General features: G+C 48.1%; 2 protein-coding genes and 1 non-coding gene across 13 annotated transcripts in view; 2 read left to right on the top strand and 1 right to left on the bottom strand.

Annotated features, from left to right (window-relative positions):
• SEC22C (SEC22 homolog C, vesicle trafficking protein) overlaps positions 1–14,171 on the top strand; it is a 33,409-nt gene extending 19,238 nt beyond the window's left edge. For 5 of the 7 annotated variants that reach the window (XM_061127886.1, XM_061127889.1, XM_061127887.1 and 2 more), the window contains 3 exons: positions 3,423–3,541; positions 5,258–5,323; positions 7,216–8,511. In XM_061127886.1, coding sequence (XP_060983869.1) covers positions 3,423–3,541; positions 5,258–5,323; positions 7,216–7,416 — 386 coding nt within the window. In that variant the 3' untranslated portion in view covers positions 7,417–8,511. Of the gene's footprint in view, positions 1–3,422; positions 3,542–5,257; positions 5,324–7,215; positions 8,512–11,221; positions 12,506–12,870 lie in introns of those variants that run through there. The other 2 variants (XR_009690305.1, XR_009690304.1) reach the window with 2 other exon arrangements.
• Positions 2,338–2,470, top strand: LOC133046327 (small nucleolar RNA SNORA42/SNORA80 family). The gene has a single exon (XR_009690465.1). It is a non-coding gene; the product is annotated as a small nucleolar RNA SNORA42/SNORA80 family (small nucleolar RNA).
• Positions 14,172–22,393: 8,222 nt separating the features above from the next.
• VIPR1 (vasoactive intestinal peptide receptor 1) overlaps positions 22,394–23,830 on the bottom strand; it is a 31,390-nt gene continuing 29,953 nt past the window's right edge. For all 5 annotated transcript variants that reach the window (XM_061127871.1, XM_061127872.1, XM_061127869.1 and 2 more), the window contains one exon: positions 22,394–23,815. In XM_061127871.1, coding sequence (XP_060983854.1) covers positions 23,624–23,815 — 192 coding nt within the window. In that variant the 3' untranslated portion in view covers positions 22,394–23,623. The remainder of the gene's footprint in view (positions 23,816–23,830) is intronic.

Raw genomic sequence — 23,830 nt, 5'->3', positions numbered from 1 at the left:
ACAAGCAATAAATGCTGGAGAGGGTGTGGAGAAAAGGGAACCCTCTTACACTGTTGGTGGGAATGCAAACTAGTACAGCCGCTATGGAAAACAGTGTGGAGATTTCTTAAAAAACTGGAAATAGAACTGCCATATGACCCAGCAATCCCACTTCTGGGCATACACACTGAGGAAACCAGATCTGAAAGAGACACGTGCACCCCAATGTTCATCGCAGCACTGTTTATAATAGCCAGGACATGGAAGCAACCTAGATGCCCATCAGCAGATGAATGGATAAGGAAGCTGTGGTACATATACACCATGGAATATTACTCAGCCATTAAAAAGAATTCATTTGAACCAGTCCTAATGAGATGGATGAAGCTGGAGCCCCTTATACAGAGTGAAGTAAGCCAGAAAGATAAAGAACATTACAGCATACTGACACATGTATATGGAATTTAGAAAGGTGATAACGATAACCCTATATGCAGAACAGAAAAAGAGACACAGAAATACAGAACAGACTTTTGAACTTTGTGGGAGAATGTGAGGGTGGGATATTTCAAAAGAACAGCATGTATACTATCTATGGTGAAACAGATCACCAGCCCAGGTGGGATGCACGAGACAAGTGCTCCGGCCTGGTGCACTGGGAAGACCCAGAGGAATCGGGTGGAGAGGGAGGTGGGAGGGGGGATCGGGATTGGGAATATATGTAAATCCATGGCTGATTCATATCAATGTATGACAAAACCCACTGGAAAAAAAAAATAATAAAAAAAAAAAAGCAGAGACATTACTTTACTGACAAAGTATGATCTCTCACATCCATACAAAGCTATGGTTTTTCCAGTGGTCATGTATGGATGTGAGAAATCATACCTATGATGTGGAGAGGACCATAAAGAAAGCTGAGTGCCGAAGAATTGATGCTTTTCAACTGTAGTGTTAGAGAAGACTCTTGAGAGTCCACTGGACAGCAAGGAGATGCAACCAGTCCATCCTAAAGGAAATCAGTCCTGAATATTCATTGGAAGGACTGATGCTGAAGCTGAAGCTCCAATACTTTGGCCACCTGATGTGAAGAGCTGACTCATTGGAAAAGACCCTGATGCTGGGAGAGATTGAAGGCAGGAGGAGAAGGGGACGACAGAGGATGAGATGGTTGGATAGCATCACTGACTCAATGGACATGAGTCGGTGGACATGAGCAAGCTCCAGGAGTTGGTGATGGACAAGGAAGCCTGGTGTGCTGTAGTCCATGGGATCACAAAGAGTCAGACAGACTGAGCAACTGAACTGAACTGAAGGAGATTTTCATCCTCTTTGGCTGGAAGTCACTTGTTGAATAGTACAGATTTGTACATTCTCTCTCTCTCCTTTTTTCCTCTAACAGTGAGTCCTTATCTCATCACTGCAATGGTGAAACATTGCAAATCTCCAGCAAGAAACCCACTCCTTGATGGAAGGGAGTGGAGGGCTGTGGGGATGAGAGTGGGCAGGGGTCAGGGGTCAGGGCTTCCAGACCTCTCGCTCTCGGGTTCTCTGTGGGACCCAGAGACATCTCTCTATCCCTTTGGATTTCTGAGTCCCTGTCTGAGGAATGAAGTGTTGATGAACATATTCACAGTGCCCCGGCATCTGTGACTTAGTCTGCCACTAACAACATGAAGCGTTCAATACCTAGCACATAGCAAAGCATGCTTTTTTGTGTTCTTTGTTTACAGTTATATCCAATTAAACCAACTTTTAGTTGAAGTGGATATTTGCATTCTAAGAACTCTGTAATAGTAAAATCCTTCCCCGGAAGACAGAACCATCTACACTCTAACAGTCTAATTACTTTGTTAACAGTTTTATGCTAAACTCATTGCTTAAATTTTGAAAGTGGTATATTTAAAATGTTCACATTATTTTGGCTTAACTTTGGTTTTCGATTTGAATGTTTCAACCGGTGAATTCCTGGATTGACTCATGCTATTCAGTGAGTTGATGTAATTTACATTGGGACTGAACTTAACATTCATGGAAGGAAGACTAGGGCATCAGACCCCAAGCTTCTCCTTTGCTGTACCTGACGACGGGTCACTTTGTGATGTATGTTTTGTTTTTTAACCACGTAGACAAGAGGAACAAATGCAGAAGGTGACAACTTGCCTATCTTTCTAAGACTCCCCCCTATTGTCCCAAGTCCAGAGTCTTAACAGGTAGCTCTGTTCTGAGAGGAACTTTGATAGTGTAAACTAACACACTAACAGTAGGCATCAGTTGGGCTGTGGTGTGTGTATGTGTGTGTATGCATATGCGGGAAAGGTGAGGACAAAAAAGGATGATTTAAAAGGAGACAGCAATGCATGGGTTTGGATTTATGGCAGGCTCGTCCCCCTGGGCCTCTCATAGTGTCCCATACCAGAGCAAACGCGGCCCCGAACCATTGCCTGGCCTCTGCCAGTAGGCTGCAGGCACTGAAGCGGGTTGCACAGTGGAAAGAAAAGAGAAAAAAAAAATAAATAAATAAAAGGAGACAGCAAGGACTTCCCTGATGGTCCAGTGGCTAAGACTCCACAGTTCCAATGCTGGGGACAGGGGGCCCACCCCTAGTCAGGGAACTAGGATCCCACATGCCAAGTGGCACAATGAAAATATAAAATAAATTAATAAAAGGAGCACAGCAAGAGAATGGGTGGACCCCGCTTAATTGTGTAAACCAGAATCAGTTTCAGCAGTTATCTATAAAGAGGGAATGATCATTTTGTCTTCATTAGAGTTCTGGAAATAGCTTGTAGCTGAAATAATACATGTTTCCCTCCTCTTCCCAATAACTTTGGAATTTAAAAAATTGCATTTGCTATGATTTGCCCCAGAAGCACACGTTGAATTGAATATCGTCCCTATCAGAAAAAGAACGGAACATTTTACACGCTGATGGTTGAGGTGTGTAATAGAAAAGTTATAGGGTTTGACAACCAATTTACAACTAAAGCCATAAATTGTTTTAAATCGGGATTTCTCAACCTAAGCCCTACTGACATTTTGTACTGGAAATTCTCTGTTATGGAGACTGTCCTGTGCATTGTAGCAATCTGTTCCCAGGGAGGACAACCCAAAATGTCCCTAGACATTGATTGAAGAGCCTTATCATCTCTGGCTGAGAACCGCTGGTATAAATAGAAAGGAAATGAAGCACTTAAGAAAATCTATGTTTGCTTAGAGAAGGGCCTCTTATCTCGAAGACATTCACCTTGAATTCCCAGATCCTTTCTGTCCTTCATCCCTTGCCTTTTCCCACTCTTAACTACCCCTGCTTTTTAAATTAATGTGTTTGCAATAGTGTGTTCAATTTAACTTTTTCATTAGCAGAGGTCTAGTTAATGTTTTTACTTTTTTTTCATATAGAAATTATTTTCACTTAACGCTTCCTTTTTTTCCTTGTGAAGCTCCTAATTTCCGAATGGAACCAGTGACAGCCCTGGGCGTCCTCTCCCTTATTCTCAACATCATGTGCGCTGCCCTGAACCTCATTCGTGGAATTCACCTCGCAGAACATTCTTTACAGGTAACCTTTTCTATCCAGTTTAAATCTAAAGACACACGATGGAAGAAACAGATATGGGTGCATATTGTTTATAAGGTTATTATTCACTATGTTTTAAAAATTGAAGTAAAATTCTTACTTCTTGTTTTATTCTTCGTAGTGAGTTGAGCAAATAAGAAACTTGCTCTTTTGTATTTGTTTTCCTGAGAAGTCAGAGGGGCTGCTGGAATACTGGTGAGAAATGGACAACTTGCTACAAGGACATCAGGCCACCCTGTAGCCCTGGGGACACCAGGAGTCACTGCAGGGGCTGGGTTGTTCATCCAAGGCAAAGTTTGACTCTCAGACTTTAAGATTCAGGCCCTTTTTCCCTTGGTAGAGTTGTCTCATAATCTGATTTATATCATTCAGATAGATACCAGCCTCCCCGTGTGTTTGTCAAAAGAACTGTATCACTATGAGGTTGATTTGCCAGCCTGCTCATCTCAAAGCAGCTTTCTCTTCTAATGCTTTTTACTTATTATTTTTAAATTTTGAAGTACTTCAAGCACTTAAAAACAAGCATGGAACCATTATGAACATGAACAGATAGATGTTAACTTTAAAAACAGAGTTTGGGATAAGTAGATGCTGCTGCTGCTAAGTCACTTCAGTAGTGTCCGACTCTGTGCGACCCCATAGACAGCAGCCCACCAGGCTCCCCTGTCTCTGGGATTCTCCAGGCAAGAATACTGGAGTGGGTTGCCATTTCCTTCTCCAATGCATGAAAGTGAACAATGAAAGTGAAGTCTCTCAGTTGTGTCTGACTCCTAGCGACCCCATGGACTGCAGCCCACCAGGCTCCTCTGTCCATGGGATTTTCCAGGCAAGAGTACTGGAGTGGGGTGCCATGCCTTCTCCAAGTAGATGCAAACTATTACATTTAGAATGGATAAACAAGATCCTACCGTATAGCACAGGGAACTGTATCCAATCTCCTGAGATAAGTCATAATGGAAATGAATATAAAGAAGAATGTATGTGTGTGTATAACTGAGTCACTTTGCTGTAGAGCAGAAATTAACACAATACTGTAAATCAACTATCCTTCAGTTAAAAAAAAAGCCAGACTCATGATGCTCACACCCAAGCATGTGGTAGCTAAAATCTGAAGTGCAGTTGAGGTTCAATCTCAGGGTGCTTACAGAGACCAAGGTGTTTGGGGAATGGCAGCAGGCCTGGGTCCTGAGTGGTGGCTGGCTGTTTCCACACCCCACTTTTGGCCAACAAGTGGTATGGTTCCCACTCTTATTGTTTATGATGACTCGTAAGCAGATACTTACCAAATGTCTATATGCACTAGAACAGGTGTTCGTTGCTCAAGACATAGTCCCTGCCTCGGGGCACATAGCAGAGTATGGTGACATCACTCAGGAGGTGGCAGTACCTGGGGTGGGAGGAACTGGGGACAGTTAGTACTGACAGATTGGATTTTGAGAGGTGGCCAGGCTGGGCGTGGGGACATTGCAGGTTGCGGGCTCAGCACACGTGCATGGGAACTGGACGTGCTTGGTGTACCCAGGCCATCCAGACGGATTTTACGTCACCCCCTGGTCTGGTACGTGAACAGGGGCTTGTTTCTCACCCAGGCAGGGACTGTCAGTTATACCAGACCCAATGCAGAGTAATGTACTTCGTGTCATAGTGTTTCTTTCCCTCTAAACATTCCTTTTCTTGTGTTCCTCATATTTGTCATAGGTTGCACATGAAGAAATTGGAAATATTCTGGCTTTTCTTATTCCTTTTGTAGCCTGCATTTTCCAGGTGGGTGAAATGTTGATGTTTTAGTGAGTGGGCTAAACCCATTACCTTATTTTGCTCTGTTGGAACCGTCAGTGAGTTTCCCGATCCTGCTTTTGTTCCACCAAGACATTGGTTCAGATCACGGACAGTCCCAGCCCTTAGCAGAACAACTTTCCACCCATCCTGTCCAGTCCTCTCATTTTACAGAGAAAAGACTTTGGGGCCCAGAAAGGGAAAGTCATTTGCCCTAGGTCTCCGGGCCTTTTGACAGTGCAGGAACAAGAAACTAGAAACTGGGACTGGGCTCCCAAGAAGTGAGGGATGAGACTGCAGTGGGGATTGGGTTGGGCCTGACCAGTGTGAGGCAGAGCCTGGCCTTGTGCTCATTGCTGGGCATCCAAGTACAGAAATGTCCTTCTGCAGAACTGATGCCTATGTATGTGTTTTTTTTTTCAGACACAGGACTGGGAAAAAATTTGTTGTTTCTAATAGAAATACCATCTGAGTCAAATCTGTCCTTAGGAAATGAAACAAAAATTATAATATTAACTAGAGCACTTTGATTACTAGTTATTTTCAGATAAGCTGTGTACTTAAGGACTAGAGTAGGAATGAGCTTTTGAATCCCCTGTGAAAAGGTAGTAGTGAAAGTGTTAGTTGCTCAGTCGTGTCTGACTCTTTGTCACCCCATGGACTGTAGCCCACCAGGCTCCTCTGTCCATGGAATTCTCCAGGCAAGAATACTGGAGTGGGTAGCCATTCCCCTCTACAGGGGATCTTCTCGACCCAGGGATTGAACCCAGGTCTCCTGCACTGCAGGCAGATTCTTTACCGTCTGAGTCACCAGGCAAGACTTGAATCCCCTTTAAGCAGAGTTAATTCTAACAAAAAACCTGACTCTCTTTCCCCACCTTCTACAAAGCCTAGGATTTTAGTACCTTTTCTGTATATTTAAGCCACTTCTTCTTTTAATTAAAAGTTCTTTTCTCAGGGTACCTCCTCTCTCTTCTGCATACATCCTAGATGGCCTATTTTTAAGAATTATCTGATTGTGCAAAAAGAAAATTTCAACCGAAGATTGAAAATACACTCATTCTGTGGAAAATCAAGTCTCCAAGATCATGGGTGTTGCTGAGAATACTTTCCTGGACCTTGCATTTCAGGGCTGCAGGGATCTTACAGTTCCACCTTCATCCCCTCATCTGTGGTCTTACTTGATTAGCTCTTTCGATGGGGAATTCTCCCTCCCACTTCATTGTGAGCTTTTGTCAGATTGCCCTGTGTTTTCAGAATGTGCCTTTTTTCTTTTTAAACATTCAAACAAAAAATGATTTCCAATTTTTGCAGAACAAGAATATCCTCTTTCTGTGTGATAGCCCTACAGGAAGCATCATTCTGGGAGACCTTCCCCTGAGTCAGAGATGCTTCTGAAGATGTAATAGGGAGGCTGTCTAGGGAACAGTGGTACCCTATATAGTTGTAACTCAGGAAAAACTAAAATAGTAAAAGCACAGCTTCTATTACCAACTTTGTCAGCTGTTATGACTCCCCCAGAGGAAAAGTTCCTTTGGAGGCCAGTTGCTCTTGTTAGTGTATCCCCACCTGGCTGTCTGTCCCTGACCCACATCTCTTCTTTCTCTGTAGCACAGCCTGGACATGTCTGTCTGTATTTCTTAACTTCTTTCAAGAGGGCTGTGTTCTCATTCCTCCTGTGACCTTCTATTTAACTTTTCTTATCTCTTCCAAATCCCCACTTTCATCCACTGATTGACAATAACTGATCCAGTGAGTCCAAGCTCCACTGTAACAAATTTCAGTTTAATAAGCCAACGCTTATGAAACAACTCTGCAGGGCGGGTCGTTTGGCCATCTTGTTATCTCTGATGGGCCTCCCTCTTCTGGTGTCATTTCAGTGTTACCTGTACCTGTTCTACAGTCCAGCCAGGACTACGAAGGTGGTGCTGATGCTGCTCTTCATTTGCGTGGGCAACGTGTACCTGCATGGGCTGAGGAACCTCTGGCAAATCCTCTTCCACATAGGAGTGGCTTTCCTGTCTTCACATCAGATACTGACAAGACAGCTTCAGGACAAGCAGTCTGACTGCGGAGTGTGAGGATGAGGCCACGGGATGGACGGATCCTTTGATTTTCCTCTGAGGGTCATCGGCGTTTCCCGTTTTACTTCTTGACTTCACCTCAAGTTTCCATCCTTGAAGTTCCTTTCAACCAAAGCAGACTGACCCTGAGAACCAAGATTTTTTTCCACCGGTGCAGCGGGAAGCATGAAGTTGCTGGCCATCTGGTCTCAGTTTTGTGTGAGAGTTACTGCAGAATCTCCACTTCAGCACTTTGGACAGCAGAATCTGGGCGCCCCGTCAGAAAGCACACTACTGGAAGACCAACATGGAGTGGTTTTGGTCTTTTACGTTGAGTGATGCAATAAACCACTAGATTCAGTATCAGTAGTTTTAAGTAGTTGGCAATTGTCTCCGAGGGAACCACTTAAACATCTGTATCAGCTTTTCAGTCTAAATGTGACTTTGGTGAGTTTTTTTTTTTTAAGAGGGTCAGCACAGGGTGAATTAACTTAAAAAGTGGTTTATAGGTATAACATAGATACGTTTTGTTTACATTTTTGATAACTTAGGTCTGATATGATACCTTTAGAATATTTAAATATATTTTGGATATAAATTGAACTTCACTTAGGGTAAGAACAAACTGAAGCTGAGATAATGGTTGAGAAAACTGAATTTATTTAATTTATATATAACCTTTCATGGTAGTGGAACTGTAGGGATACAGAAATATTTTGTATTTATTTGCAGGGTATATCTGAATATTTTTAAAATTGAGTAACCAGTGCTACTGGATCATAAGCTTATAAGCATGAGCAGAAGTGAGACTATCAAGACTCCTTGCAGTTGGCCACAAACTAGAGTAGGTGGGTCACACATTCACACAGTGGCACTTTGAAGTTACAGGTGGGAGAGGCTGCTGTCATCAACTTTGTATGTGGTAGCCAGGTGCCAGGCATTTTAATCATGTCATTTAATACTTGACCCTAAGTACTTGTTCTCAGAAGACCTCACAAATTAATTACTCCTCTACACCTTTCCTAATCATCTTAATTAGATTCAGTTCAGTTCAGTTGCTCAGTCGTGTCCGACTCTTTGTGACCCCATGGACTGCAGCACGCCAGGCTTCCCTGTATATCACCAACTCCCTCATTTTTGTATGAACAAAGGTCATGTGTATGTTAACTTTTTTAGAGTTTTATAGCTTATAAAGCTTTATAATTAACCCTGTGCTCAGTCCCTGGGTCGGGAAGATCCCCTGGAGAAGGAAATGGCAACCCACTCTAGTATTCTTGCCTGGAGAATCCCCATGGACAGAGGAGCCTGGTGGGCTATAGTCCGTGGGGCCGCAAAGAGTCGGACATGACTGAAGCAACTCAGCACACACGCAGGTGCTCTGAAAAGTTACTTTTCTTTCTCTCATTGTCAATATTTTGACTGATCATAGTTTTCCAAAATTTAGATCTGAATATGATCCCTGAGGCCTCTAGAAACTTCAGCCTGGGTTGTCCAGTACCACTCAGGAGGCCGTTTGGGAAGTTTGGCCTTTGGATTGTTCTTTGTAGAAGTCTGGAATATGAATAGCTCCACCATATTGCATAGAATACTCTGGGTTGAATTGTGTGATATTGATAAATTGCAGATTCCTATTTTGGTAGCTTTTAAGAGTTGAAAACTATCACAAGAGTTAGTGAGCAGGTAAGGAAAGCAAGGATGTCATTTTAGGGAATTCAGTTGACCTTGGTCATTTCATTACTGGTGGTGTATTGTTACTGAGCTACCTTAGTGTCACTTAAAAGAAAAGTTCATGTGACTAGGAACTGTAGTGGGAAAATGTTGCCATGGTAACTTTATTTTCTTATAATAGAATTTCCTATTTTTAATCAAAGTATTTGGACGTGAAAGTTACATTGGCAACATCCTCAGATGTTAAACCTCAGAGTCATCTCCCCAGTGATTTCTCAATCTGCATAATTTTCTGCGGGGGCTTCCCTGGTGGCTCAGATGGTAAGAGAATCTGCCTGCAATGCAGGAGATGTGGGTTAGATTCCTGGTTTGGGAAGATCCCCTGGAGAAGGGAATGGCAATTCACTGCAGTATTCTTGCCTGGAGAATCCCATGATAGAGGAGCCTAGAGGGCTACAGTCCATGACGTTGCAAAGAATCAGACACAACTAAGAGACTAACACTTTAATTTTCTGCATCCCTAGCAGATAAATTTTCAAGCTTTCTGGGACACAACTTTGAAGAGATGGTGAAATAGAATGGGAAGCTAAGGAGAAGAGACAATCTTTTCATATTAGCAGCACACACAAAGCTTTAAAAGTTGATTAGAACAGCTTACCAGTATATTGTTTTCATCTTGAGCTCGTGTGCTATTGGTGTTGCCATGTAGCCTGGTACCCAGACACCCTGGGGGTCTGTGATCCACATTCAGCAAGTAGTGAAGGACAGTCCTTGCAGAGGAGACCCTCCTGGCCTAATGGAGAGGTGATCCACAAGCTGGTCCAATGTGGTCTGAATCTGTGAACACCTACATGGGGTTTAAGATTTACTTTCACAAACCAAAGGGAAAAGACGCAGTCAGCAAACAGTACAGAGTAATGACCACATAAACATTATGTAACTGAAATCCAGCTAAGAGCAGCCTCAGTCTAACTGGAGGAAGAGGCTGATGATAGGAAAGGCGTTCTGGAGATTTTATCCAAGGGAAATTGCAGGCTCGAGGTTGATTTGGGTCAGGCGTAGAGTTTTTTAGCCCTGTGTCATCCTTGGTGCCTCATCCTTGCCCTCACTCCGCCATGGGCCTTTGTTTTAGCTGCTGTAGCACCTTTGTCTGCTCAGTCGTTAACTGATCTCATGGGGCCACTAATGTTGGAAAACCCTTAAAAGTGCCTTCTGGTGTCAGATGTGGCAAGATCTTGAGCATCCCTGTGTGCAATGTCCCGTCTGCTGTATCTGGGCGGGGGTGTGGCTCCGTGCGCTCCATCAGGGGCCGAGCCCAAGGCTTCCCCACCCGCAGGTGTGCTGGTGAGGGAAACACGTAGGCTCTGCTTTTCTTTCCCCAGGCCGGCTTGACTGTGACAGGGCCGTGCTCGGGTTTCCTGTCCTGGGCAGGGACACTCGGAGGTATATTTGGGTGGGATTTCCTCTCGGTACTGGAGGCCTCACTGCCCGCAGTGGGAGGATGACCATAGGCTCCCAGTTTGGCTTCTGCAGCTGGCATTCCTTTTATCTGTGAGTCAGTTTTAAAGTTCTTCAAAGGGTAAGAAAAAGGGTATTGGAAGGAAATGAGAACATTTAGCATCCTTCCTACCACCCCCACCTTGAGTTCCCTGTTCTTTCCCTAGGAGCCCCCATTCAGGTCTCCCCTGCCTCTTTCCACCTCTGCCGCCTACATTCCAGTCCTAGAGGCAGAGGCTGAAAGTAGAGGCTCTGGAGGGAGGGGGAAGCCACCTTTCACTGTAATCGATAGAAGAGGGTCCAGGAGCTTCAGAGAGGGAGCAGATGACTCAGGCCCAGCTCTCTCCCCTGTGCACCCCAGGCGCACAACAAGGCTCGCTGTTTGGGGTGCAGGAAGCAGGGGACAGGCCAAGAGTGGAGCTGGGGCCTGGCCAGTTGTTGGAAGACAGCAGCTGTCCCCTTGGCATATGGGGGTTGCACGCCATACCTTCAACCAGGGCTGCTGTTCACTGTTCTTTGATGGAATCAGCCCCTCGTCACACCGGGATGGGTGACCCTCAGAGAACAGCACCGTGCACGTGAGGACTGGCCACGAGGGAGGCTTTATGGAGGCCAGGTGAGCACACAGACACCTGCCCTGATGTTGCTCACATTCCAGGCGATTCTACACAGAATCCCAGTCAAGTACGGGGAAGCCTTACCTCTGCGCCCTGAGCATTAATAAAGGTGGGAAAAAGGAGAGTCGATGTGCCCTGGAGAGGTAATGCGGGATGGAGCACCCTGTCAGTCAGCCCAGGCCTGGAGGTCGGCATGGTTATTCCACTTGGTCCCGCTCCACAATGGGTGAGTTGTGGCTCATGGGCTGGGGTCCTCTGGGAAATGGTGGTAGTATCAGCCTGCTCCCCAGTGAGCTGTCGACAGGGAAAAAGCGATCATGGAGGGGACGCTAGGTGAATCCATTATTCATGTGCAGGAGGAGAAAGGCTTTGCATTTGGTTCACTCACTCTGCATGCTTTAGGCAGTGCAGCTCAGCACAGCCATATCTTCCAACCTTTACCAAAAAAAAGCCTCCTGCTTCCACTCCATAAAGGCAGTGGCCTCTCTTCCTCCCCCTGGACCTGCCTCCTGCCTTCCAGGCACAGCACCTTTAGTACCAGTGTTGTTTGGTCCTCCAGGATCCAGGGAGGCCAGACCTGCTGGTTAGACCGAATCTCATGGCCTGTATCTGACCCAGGTGAGGAGAGCTCTGGTTCTGCCATCTGGGAGCAGTAATGTCAAACTTGTGTTGCTGGGAAAACATGATTGGTAGAGAACCTGTGAAGAAAGACTTGTCAGTAAAATCTGGGAATGGAAGGCTATAGGAACATCTGCCTGTATGCACTGATGGCAAGGCTGTTGCCTGCAAGCACCTTTATGTAGTGTAAAATGATCAAACCTGTCCTGCTCCTTTACCCTCTGCTGGGTACAGATGACCTTCTTTAACCCTTACACTTAAGTGATTCTGGGTTCTTCTACAAGTATTATCCTATGAGTCATTCATACAACGTGGCCCCCAGGATTCCATTTTGTTTCATGGAGTTTTCCACTAAGGGCATTAAAGATTGAGGCTTGTTTAGCCAGGGAAAACCATTTATTTCACATATTAATTTTGAATGCTTGCTACCCTTGTTATACGAGCTTCTTACTGTTTTCCTGTAATAACAAAGATCTATTTTGAGTAAATGATGAGTGCGTTTTAACAAACTTTCACACAGTCATAAAGTCTAAACTTGTGTTGATATAGGTAAAGAATGTTGTATAACTGTTTATATACTATGTATGTATGTATATATATATATATATATATATACACACACATATATATGTGTATATATATATATAATAAACGAGGTGGCTCCAGAAGTGGGAAGAGAATAAATCCAAGGTGCTCATTAACTTGTGTGTTTGTGTGAAAAATTCTGAGTTGTGGGCCTGTTTTCCTAGAGGGGGTGATGTGGGCCTGGCATAAGGGAGGGGGTTGTGTTGATAGAAATGAAATTCAAGTCCTCTTGCCCGGTGAGGTCTAGACAGGTGCACGGTCTCAAATAGTCTTCAGCACTAATCCCTAGAGTCTGGAATGCAATCATGGGTCCAGGAAAAACCTTGGGAAAACCAAAATAGCAATTGTGGCCCTGCCCTGGGGGCTGGGAGGGCTGCCTTCTATGCAGCCTCTGCTTCTACCTGGCAGTGTGCCCCCAGCCAGTTACCTTCCCTGCTCTAGGCTCTGAGCTCCTGTCATATCGTTTTTTCCTTTTTTCATTTCCCAGGACCAGCCCTGTCAGGAAATGGCCACCAGAGGGCACACCACCAGGTTCCTAACCAGGTTCCCAGCCCAGGGACCGGTGCTGTTTTGCAGGGTGATGATGATTCCTTCAGCAGCTGATAAAATTCCCAGAAAGAAAACAAATGCACCCACCTTTCCTGACCATGCTTTAAGCACGTTGGGGAACGCATGCTCCAAGTTTCTCATCACCGTCAGTCCTGAGCGAAGGTTTTCGGAGGAGGACGAAGACTTCCAAAATAAGAATCTGGACTATTGAGTTCTGGGATTTGGGAGTGGACAGAACCTTTAGGTACCATCAGGTGCAACCCTGTTGCTGCTCAGATGCAGGAGTTGAGGCCTGTCCTAGGTAGCCGGTGTGACCGTGTAGCCCAGAACACTGTCTGTCAGTCAGAACTCCTCTGGGCTGAGAACAAGGTGCACTTGGAATAAAAAGTGCCGCAGAGAATGAAAAGAGATCTTGGCCCATAAAGGGTGCCCTTTTTGTGCCAGGAGGGCTGTGTGCTAGTTTAGGCTGATGAACTGCCTTCCTTTTTCTGGGACTCTAACCTCTGTGGGGCCGGGTAGCAGGGCTGCTGCCTGACGGCGGTGTAGCATCCTTGAGCAGAGCCAGCAGAGGAGTGAGGCTCAGGAACGGCCCCACCTGAGTGCTCCTACCTTGGCTGAAGCAGCTCCAAGACACCCCCGGTTGAATGTGCAGGACGAAAACTACTACGTTCCTTGAAGAACATGAGGGAGTGTTATATTTGACCCACGATGAAAGAGTGCTTCTTAAACAAAAACGCATCACAAGCACGACCCTCAAGGTGAAATGATCAATGAACCTGATGACATACAAATAATGATTTCATGCGCACAGTTTAAAGAATGAGAGAAGATATTTACAATGTCTGAAACCAGCAAGGGATTAATATACAAGCAAGTCCTGAAATCATTAAGAAAAGATAAGGGACTTGAACAGAAAAAATGAGCAATTTGCCTAAGAGAAAACCCAGAAAGCTAATAAGCATATGAAGATGTTTGAAATCATTAGAAATACAGAAAAATACCTATTTAAACAATTGTAAGGTATCGCTTTATGCCTATGCGTTTGGCAAAACTTAGAAAGCTGGGTGGCACCACATATTGGAGCAAGTTGCGGGGATGTGGGACTTCATGTATGGCCAGTGTGAAGAGCTGTGCTATTGTTATAGGCTGGACTGCGTTCTCCTCAAATTCATATGTCAAAGTCCTAACCTCCAGTGCCTCAAAATGTGGCTGTATTTGGTGATAGGGTCTTTTTAAAAATATGGATCATTTAAAAAATATTTATTGAATTTGTTACAATATTGCTTCTGTTTTGTTTTGTTTTTTTTTTTGGTGGGGGGGCGGATCTTAGCTCCCTCACCAGCGATTGAACCCAACCCCCTGCATTGGAAAGGGGAGCCTTAACTACTGGACCACCAGGGAAGTGACATGGTCTTTACAAAGGTAATTAAGGTTAAAAAAAAAAAGATCATATGAAGAGGGCTCAAATAGTTAAAAGTAGAGATTAGGACACAGATATGTACCGAGGGGAGACCCCAGGAGAGCACAGTGAGGAGGTGCTCTTCTGTAAGCCAAGAAGGAACCAGCCCTATGGGTCACCTTGACCTCCAACTACTGGCCTTCACAAACGTGAAAAAATACATTTCTGTTCTTTCATCCACCCAGCCTGTGGCACTTTGTTCTGGCGGTCCTAGAAAACTGATACAGCTGCCTACCCAAATTTAGTGCACCTGCACCGTATGCTGTGGAAACTTCAATTCTAGTTCTCTGTCCCTGGGAAATTCTTACACAGATCCTTAAGGGGACACGTATGAAGAGAAATGTTTACTGAAGCATTATTTCCGTTGGCAGAAAGCAACCGGTGTGTCTACTGTGAGGGATAAATCATGCAGGCTTGCTGTGGGGGAGTGGGTGGGAGGCAGAAGAGCCAGATTTAGATGTAGCCGCATGGATACATCTTCAGAATGTAGCACAGAGTAAAAAAAATGACATTTATACAAATTAGAAACATATGTGCACAAAATGATGCCATATTTCCTAAGAATATACTCCCAAAGATACATGTCAAATTCATCAGAATGGTCGCCTATAAGGAGTCAGAAGTTTGGGAGTTAGGTAAATACAGAAGACCTAAGAGACACGGGTTCGATCCCTGGGTTGGGAAAATCCCTTGGAGGAGGGGACGGCAACCCACTCCAGTATTCCTGCCTGGAGAATGTCCATGGACAGAGGAGCCTGTGACAGGAGGACTGTAGAGAGCTATAGTCCCTGGGGTCGCAAAGAGTCGGACATGGCTGAAGCGACTTAGTACGCATAGAGAAAATAAGGAATTTAAAAAAAACCAACAACCAAAAAACAACAAAAAAAGAGGACTGGCTAGAGTCAGCAGTTAGGTCTGAGAGCCCTGGAAGGACCAGGGGGACTGCGTTGCCCCTGGAGATCTTTCCAGGGTACCCTGGCCTGACTGGACTTGACAGGTTGGCAGGGCCTGCCTCTGGGTGCTCCGAAGACCCATGTGCTCCTGGAGTGTTTCAGCCTTCTGGGCTCCACTGGGGAACTTGAGCCAAGCCCAGGGGTTGTAATGGGTGGGGATGGTTTCTGGGACCCATGGGGGCAGGGGGAGGGGACAGAACAGAGAGGAGGGGTTGCAGAGAGGGAACGCAGGTGGGTGGGAGCTGACTCTGGCCACCGGGGACCCTCTCCTTCTTAGATTCAGGCCGTCTGACCAAGAGTTTCCTGGCCGAGGTTCTTTCCCACAGGAGGCACTCCGCTAAAAGGCTCTCTCGGGGACAAAGAGCACACAGCTGCAGGGGACAGAGGTGCACCCAAGGCAAGTCTCCCTCCCACCCCATAAATAGCCTGTCCTGGCTCCGGGGCCGGCAGAGTGAGCCCTGGGGAAGTGAAACTGGAGGGGGCTGGGGCTGGGAGGCAAGGAGGGGACCAGCACCGTGCCTGCCCTGAGGGGTTGTTCCAGGCACATTTTCTGAGGCCCCAGGGATGAGAGCGAGGGCTGAAAGCAAGGAACGCAGGGCCAGAACAAGGATGCACTTTCCCACAGGGCTGTCCAACAGCACTCAGGGAGGTCGTGAGCACCCCACCATGAAGGTGCGCAAGCAGAGGTGAGATGACAAGATGGGACCTTGGAACATGCCGTCCCCATCTCAAAGGCACTGTCTCGTTCGGGGCAGCTGGTGTCCGCGGGGACATCGGCCTGTCTCCCGGCACGCCTCTTGTCGTGTCCAGCCCACGGGGTGAGCCAGTCGCCAGTTGCAGGAAATAGCCTGTGCCAGCGCCCATTTGAAGAGTAAATATTAGTCTTTTCAAGAGCGGCCTGTTCTCTGTCACTTGGCATGGAAGGCACTGAACCGGTGTTGGGTGTTGGGGTGCGGTTGCCTCTTGGCCCCCACACCCAGATGGAACCTCTGGACCAGGTTACTGCCACAGTGAAGCTCCAAGGAACAACTCTCCCTGTGTCCGAGCAGGCATCCCCTCCCAGTGACCATGCGAGCTGTGGGCACTGGAGCCCCTGTTTAGGGGAGGTTCCGACGGCATTGAGGCCCCAAGGCCCAGGATGTAGCTGTCACATACTGTCAGGGCTGCTGCTGCGCAGGCAGAGGACTGGATCTTTTGACCTGGACCTCAAAGTCTCTGGGCCCCAGTTCTGACATATATGGTTTAAAATCCTCTGATGACCAGGAAAGGGAAACTGCCTGTCACTGAGCCACGCTTTGGGGGTGCCCTCATCCAACCACCCCAACCAACGGAGCACCCCTCCCCCAAGCCCTTCTTGCCTTCTTTTTATTTATTTATTTATTTATTTTATTATTATTATTTTTTTTTTTTTCCAGTGGGTTTTGTCATACATTGACATGAATCAGCCATGCCTTCTTTTTTTTTTTTTTTTAGCTGAGAAAGTTTATTTTATTTCCATTTAAACTGTCACACGGAGTAGTGGCTCCCCACATTAGACAGCATGGCCATCCAGACTGAGCCTTGAGGGGCTCCCTAACTTTGTCTTTTTTTTTTTTTCCTATTCTTTTTTTTTTTTTTTTTTAATTATTATTATTTTTTTCCAGTGGGTTTTGTCATATATTGATATGAATCAGCCATGGATTTACATGTATTCCCAATCAGCCATGCCTTCTTTATTCTATAATTTTCCTCTCTTATTTATTGACTCCTCCATCAGAGGCTCAGCTCCGTGAGCACAGGACCTCTGCCTTGGTCTCTGCTTGGAACAGTGCACATGGCGAGAGCTCAGTCACTATTTGCTGAGTGAACAGAATGACGTTAATACTGTGAAAATAATAAACCGGTATCATTCTTGTGTCCTGAGCCCTGAAATCGCACTCCTTTGAAGCCCTTCCACCATGACAACCAGGGAAGGGGTGGGGATGGGTGAAGCCACCTCTGGGAGCAGGGAGGATGTGGGGAGGGGAGGATGGAGGGAAGGGAGGATGAGGGGCTGAGGATGGGGGGACGATTGGGGCGGGGGAGGAAAACCCAGCTTCAGCTGGTGAGTGGTGGGAAGGGGAGGGGACATATCTCTCAGATGCTTGTGTAGGTTTCATTCTCTGGGATGAAACCGCGAAGGGAAAGGAATTGAAAACTGAAGCTAAAGGAGGGTGTGTTCCCCTCTGCACTGGAAGACAGCCCCCCCCCCACCCCCCACCAGGCAGCCTGTGGCTCTCAGGTGGCCCTGCTGGGTAAAAACGGTGGAGCTACAGATTTGAAGGCAAGAAGGTCAGAGTAGGCACCTTCCCTCAAGCCTCCTTCCACTCCCAGAGGCCTGGAAGGTTCCAGAAGTTCCTCTGCTCCATGAGGCACGGGGAAGGTGGCTGAGTGGGGACCTGGTGGGCCTGTCTCAGCACTGCTGGGCCCAGTGCTGAGATGAGAGCAGCTCATCCCCAGGGTGGGAATGGAGGGATGGCTGGGGCTGGAGGGGTCTGAGGAGCCAGAGTGAATTGAGATGGGGCCTAGAGCCGAGAGAACAGGCTGGGAGCTCATGAGCCACCATGAATGTCCACCGAGACCTTAGAAGACTCTAGCCTAGTTTTGTGCCAGGCTCCTTTCTCTCCTGCCACAAGGCCACCTGTATTGGGCTCTGCCTCGTGTCTTCTTCACCTACCTCTGCCAGCTCCTGCAGGAAAGATGGGACTGACCCCACCTCAGCTGTCCCACACAGCTCTTGCTTTCTGCCCCAGGGCCTCCGGAGTCATTGTGGGACAACTGCAGGCATCCGCGTACACTCAGTCCCGCCCTGCCCAGCAGTGTGAGGGTGTTGCCACGGGCACTCCCACTCCTTGGAGGGTCCCCGTGGACACGAGTTCCCATTGGCAAAGTGGTGACCAGCTCAATAACCCACCTTGATTTTTGGCTCTCTCGGTTTCCCTGCATCAAATTTCTCTGTTCCGTGTTCCTGGTTCCTGGTCACGGGCTCTGATTTCTGAGGACTCAGGCCGCAAAGTCACCTGAGCCTCTGTGCTAGAAACGGCCCCCTGGAACTAGGTGTCCCCTCCCTGGCCCCCTCCACATTTCCCTGGGTTGCAGGGGCTAGAAGGCCCGGACCCCCTGACTGCAGAGAATTCAGATGCAGGTTAGAGGGAGGCTCTTTGGGAGAGAGTGGAAGGCAGAAGGGGAGTGGGGGCTTCCCTTCCTGTGGCGTGGCAGCTGCTGGGTGGGATCTGGCAGATGTGAGTTTTTGCTGCAACAGCGCGCTGTGTTTCACTTCCTTGTCACCAGTTTAATGGATGTGCAACTCAGACACTGACAATAATTTCCTTCAAGGTAGCAGCTGGGGTGGTGTGACCATGAAGCTAGGTGTGCCCTAGTTTCCATTCTTCCAAACTTTTATACGTTTACTTTCCTACTTTCAATCTCTTTCTGGGACTTCCCTTGTGGTCGAGTGGCTAAGACTGTGCTCTTAATGCAGGGGAATCTGGGTTCAGTCCCAGGGAACAAGATCCCAAATGCCACAACCAAGACCTGGTACAACCAAGTAAATAAATAAATGATAAATGTTTAAAATCTCTTTTTGCAGAGAGACTTAGAGTGTTTTCTAGATCTGACCACTGATCCATCACTGGTTTGGTTTCCTCTCCTCTACCATCTACCACACGCCCAGGCTCAGATAGAGGGAATACAGAAGGCCATACACTTACCCAAAGAGGTGTCCAAAAGGAGACTGAGAGTCAGATTCTGTTGGTTGCCTACTCAATAGCTATCTTCCTTTATCAGATCAATCCTTATTCCTTATTAGATCAACTTGCCTCTGAAAGCCTGGTCTCTCTTAAAGCCAGGGCTTGCGTGTGTGACCTAGTCCTGGCCAAGGAGCCTGAAGAGAGTATATAGAAAGTAGGTTCTGGGATAGTTTATTTTCCTGACAAAAAGAGGCACACAGGAAGCACTCTCCTCCCTGTCAGTGAATGGGGTCCTGTGAGAATGTGAAGCTTGGAGCAACAGCAACCATCTTGCAATCAAGAGGCAATAAGTCTGAGGACAAAAGTCAACACATTGAGGATGGTAGAGTGGACAGGTAGGAAACACCTAGGTCTAAGTTGACATTTATTGAGCGTCTGAATTAATCTTGGAGCTCCCTACTTCTAGTGGGCGTCACCCTGACAGGACTCCTTCCCTCTGCGCTACATAGAGACTGGCTCAGAACTCTTCAAAGTTTTTTTTCCAAGCCAATATGCTGATCTCAGAGACACTGGGACCTCTGGGAGCTGGGCTGGGACTATGGTGAGGCAGGTGAGGCAAGTGAGGCACTGTTTTTGGATGCAAAACTTAAGGGGGTTGCAAAAAACTCAGTGGTAATCAGGATAAGTATTTTAATACAATACTTTTAAAAAAATAAAAACTAATGTCAAAGCACAAAATGAACAAAAAAAATTAATCAAGATTTTGAAATAAAGACAATAAAGATTCAGGGTCACCAATTAGGTCTGGTTTTAGGTTTCTGTACAGGGGGAAATGGCAACCCACTCCAGTATTCTTGCCTAGAGAATCGCATGGACAGAGGAGCCTGCCGGGCCATGGTCCATGGGGTCGCAGAGAGTTGGACACAACTAAAGTGACTGAGCACTCACGCACAGGGCAATCCCAGTGAATCTGACCTATGACAATTCATAGAATGAGGCAGGGTTCTGGGGCTGTGAGAACGGAGTTCAAGGCTGGGCTACAACTGATGACTTACTGGTGATCCCAAGCACGTCCCTTCCCTCCTCTCTGGATTTCATCTGTCCTTCCTGGAGGCTGGGGCATTGCCTGGATGGCCTCCTGACCCATCTTCCTCATCCCCCCACGGCCTGCAGAGGGTTCTGTCCCTTTTTCTGGGAGGCTGCGTCTCCCAGGCCATCGACTCCTGGCTATTAATATCTCAGCCATCCCTGGCCTGATCAGGGTGTTTAATGGCTGCCAGCTGTGGCTCCGGCCCCCCTCCCCCGGGAGAGATAAGAGCAGTTCCTGTTCCCACATGGAGGGAACAGAAAGGAGCGGTGGCGGGGGGGTTGTCATTGCCCGCTAAAACAGGCCCTGGGCAAGTGATGGGAACTGAGGTACTGATACCAGCTCTTCACTCCAACCACCCCCGCCAGCCAGATGGAGGTGCCTGGGGATATAGACTCCCCGTGCCCACCCCCGGGGGCTGCTCTGGTCTCCCTACCTCCTGCCTGGGCTCTGTCCCCTTAGGTCAGGTTCCAACAGTCTTGGGTCTTCTCCCCAGGTACCCCACAGACCTTACTTCAGCATGTTCCAAACCAGTTCTTCCTCACCTAATGGACTGGCAGCTTTTCCTTGTTCCGCCCCTGGGGTCCTTCTCAGCAGTCAGAGTGGCCTGCCCCAAACCCACCCTCATACCTTTGGCTTCATTTAAGAAGCCCCCACTGAATTCCTGCTGCAAAGAGCCCCCCATACTTGCTTCCTTGGATTCAGGTGACTCTGGCACCTCTTCTGCTCCCTTGGGATCTGGCGACTCCTTCCTAGTCCTCGGGAAGTACCCCTCACCTGGAAGATGCTGCTTATCCATCCTACTGGCAGACTGGTCACCCTCCTTGGGCAGCCTGTCCCCTGGAGTGGCAGGAGTCGCCCACATGGTGGTAGTCTGTGCCAGGATGGTGGTGGGGAGGGGCTACTTGTCCTTGTCTTCCCAGAGTGAGCCCACCTGAGTGAACTGGGCTTTGCCCTTAGGGTCTGGGGCCAGATGTGGTCAAGGGCCAGGGCCTCGCCTGCAGGCCACCAGAGGTCTGGTTCTACCTGGGGTCACAGCTGGGTCCGCGGCTGGAAGCACTGTCACAAGGGCTTGGTTGGAGGGCCCATCCTGGGTCTCCTTCATCCCAAGCTGTCCCTGGGGTCATTAATCCTATGTCTTCACCACCTCCTCTCTCTCTTGAATCTCATTCTGAAATGGATCTGAGGAGAGAGGCCTGACCTCTCTGTCACCTGGCCTTCTGGGGAGGGGCCTCCACTCAGGTATTTGGGTCCCTAAGGCCAACCTTGATGAAGTCCTCGAGGCACCCACCAGGTGGCGATAGAGATGAGCTGGTCTGGTCTGACTGCCCAGAAAGGCCTGAGAGGTACTGGCAAGCTGGAGGAAAGAGTGGGTGCAGGAGAAATTCTGCTCGTGGTCACCCCCATTCTACTCCCAGTTCATACAGAGCCTGGGACATCTGCTCATGACCTCTGCTGGCAAGGAATCATGTCTCAACTTCTCTGCATTCCTGAATGCCCCTCAACCCCTGGCAGGAGCCGGGATTTGTGGGGGTGGCAGGGCCCCACCTCTGTCTTTTTATTTTTTTGTCCCTGTCTTGGGTCTCTCTCTCTTTCCACCCTCCTGGATGATAACTCTGCTTGTCTCCCCAGATATGACTCACTAATGGTGGGATTTTAGGTAGAGTGGAGAATGGGCCAGGACCAGCAGAAAGTTCACAGGAAGGGGAACCCAAGGAGGTCAACTGGAGCAATGACTTTGAATCCATCCCTTGCTGACCGACACCATCTTCTTCGCCCTGCAGCCTCTGTGTTTAAACCTATTAGAGGTATTGTCTGTTTTGGGGACACTTATTCTGTCCTCCGCCACCTGGACAATGGTAACACGGTCACCTCATGACCTGGGTGTTCCTTGGCTGTCGGTGCCCAGACATAACCATTTCTGGGACTGCAGACAGCTCCGTCAGCTGTTTTGCATAGTTCCAAGAATAGAACTGTCTCTTGTTGGTTGGATTTTGAGGGCAGGGGGACACAACAAGGACAGGGTATAACTTCACCACACTCAGAGAAGAGAGGGTCCCACTGAGCAATATGTGAGTTGAAAGCCCTTAGAACTGTGTGTTCCTCACATGGAAGCCAGAGGGGTGGTGGCCTCTGACTTCAGTGACGACTTTGACCAGCCCTCCTTGGAATGGGGGATGGGGGGATGGCCACGAGTTGGAAGCTGGTCCCCATTTTACCCCACATGGGAACACCAACCACCAGGAAAGCCAGGCTAATCCAACCCAGTCTTTATTGTTGCACTAGCCTGTTTGCAGTCCCAAGGGGATCTTCTGGCTGGGGCGTGGATAGCAAGCCGTGTGGCCACAGGGGTGCAGGGAAGATACAGGCTGTGACAACCCCCAGGCTCTTGTCCAGAGGATACACGGGCCAGAGGACTCCTCAGCCACACTCCGGGGAGAATGGGAATGGGGTTCGGGGATGGTGCTAATAACAATACCAGTGGTGATACAAATAAGCAAGAGGATTCAGCTGGTTACCATATATAAAAGGCAGCAGTTAAGAGTCTGTGCTTTCACTTTCCCATCAGCAAGATCTGAGTTCAAATCCTGTCTGTGTGACAAGGTGAGGTACCTGCTCTGGGTGAGGCTCACTGTGATAGTGCCCACCTTGCAGGGTTGCTGTGAGGATGAAGGGGCCTGTGAGCGTCCATCATCTCTGAGCCTGGTGCTAATAGTTGGCACATAGGTGGGCAGCTCCCAGAGCTGGTGAGGATCGGTAGGGCTGGAGGTAATCTCTTGGAATTGGTCCAGCCATCCCGGGGCAGCTCCACCCTAGCGGGGACTATGGAGATAGCTGCCCTCCCCAAACTAAAAACTCCTTGTTTACAACCGCACCTGCTGGAGGCAGAAAAACTCATTCACTGCGAAGAGCTGGCAGCTATGAGGAGGCACTAAGGGAGGGGACTGCATGTTTGGAGAGATGCCTGAATGGTTATGCTTAACCCAAAAGAACCTGATGTCAACGGTGGAACTTCAGGCACTGTCCAGGTGGTGGTGGCAGGTGACCTTTCAGGGCAGTAGCCTTGTCGCCTGAGATAACAGCACATTCCCAAATGCACTGTCTGGGGATAGGCGGTGGCCTTTCTCCGATGGGTCGGGTGGGTCACGTGAGCTACCCGGGGTGGAATCAGGCGAGAGTATGCAGATTTCTTGCCCTCAATTGGCGGAGGAAGTCTTTGGGGGCGGAGTCTGAAGATAGCTTCACCCCACTTCTTCCAGGTAGGAGCTTCCAGTGTTCCTCCAACTATGTACCCTCGTCTGTCCAGGCAGGCGCAAAGGCAGCGTTCTCCAGGGGCTGCCGGACAGTGATCTGGGGGCCCGGGGAAGCCTCCTGAGCTCAGGGCTGGGGCTGACCTCGCCCGAGAGGTCTCTGCCCCCGGAGCAGCGCCGGGTGGCGGGCAGTGCTGGCGAGAGGTGCCGCCCAGCCGCCTGGGCACCTGGCGGTCAGACCAGGGAGACTTCGGCCTGGAAGCTGGAGGAGCGGCCTGCACCAGGGCTGACGCGGGTTAGCATGGAGACCTGCGTGCTGCACGTGGCCCCGTTGCTGCCTGCGGATGGGTGCTGGTATTTGGGGTCCCAACCCAAGACGCCCTGCAGGTGCCAGCGCCGCCACTTCCGCCGCAGCTCTGCCTGCACCTGGGAGAAGGAAAA

Source organism: Dama dama, chromosome 24, assembly GCF_033118175.1.
Source record: "Dama dama isolate Ldn47 chromosome 24, ASM3311817v1, whole genome shotgun sequence".
Lineage (NCBI taxonomy): Eukaryota > Metazoa > Chordata > Mammalia > Artiodactyla > Cervidae > Dama > Dama dama.
Note: the sequence above shows the minus strand (reverse complement) of the source record. Positions and strands in the feature narration are given on the sequence as shown.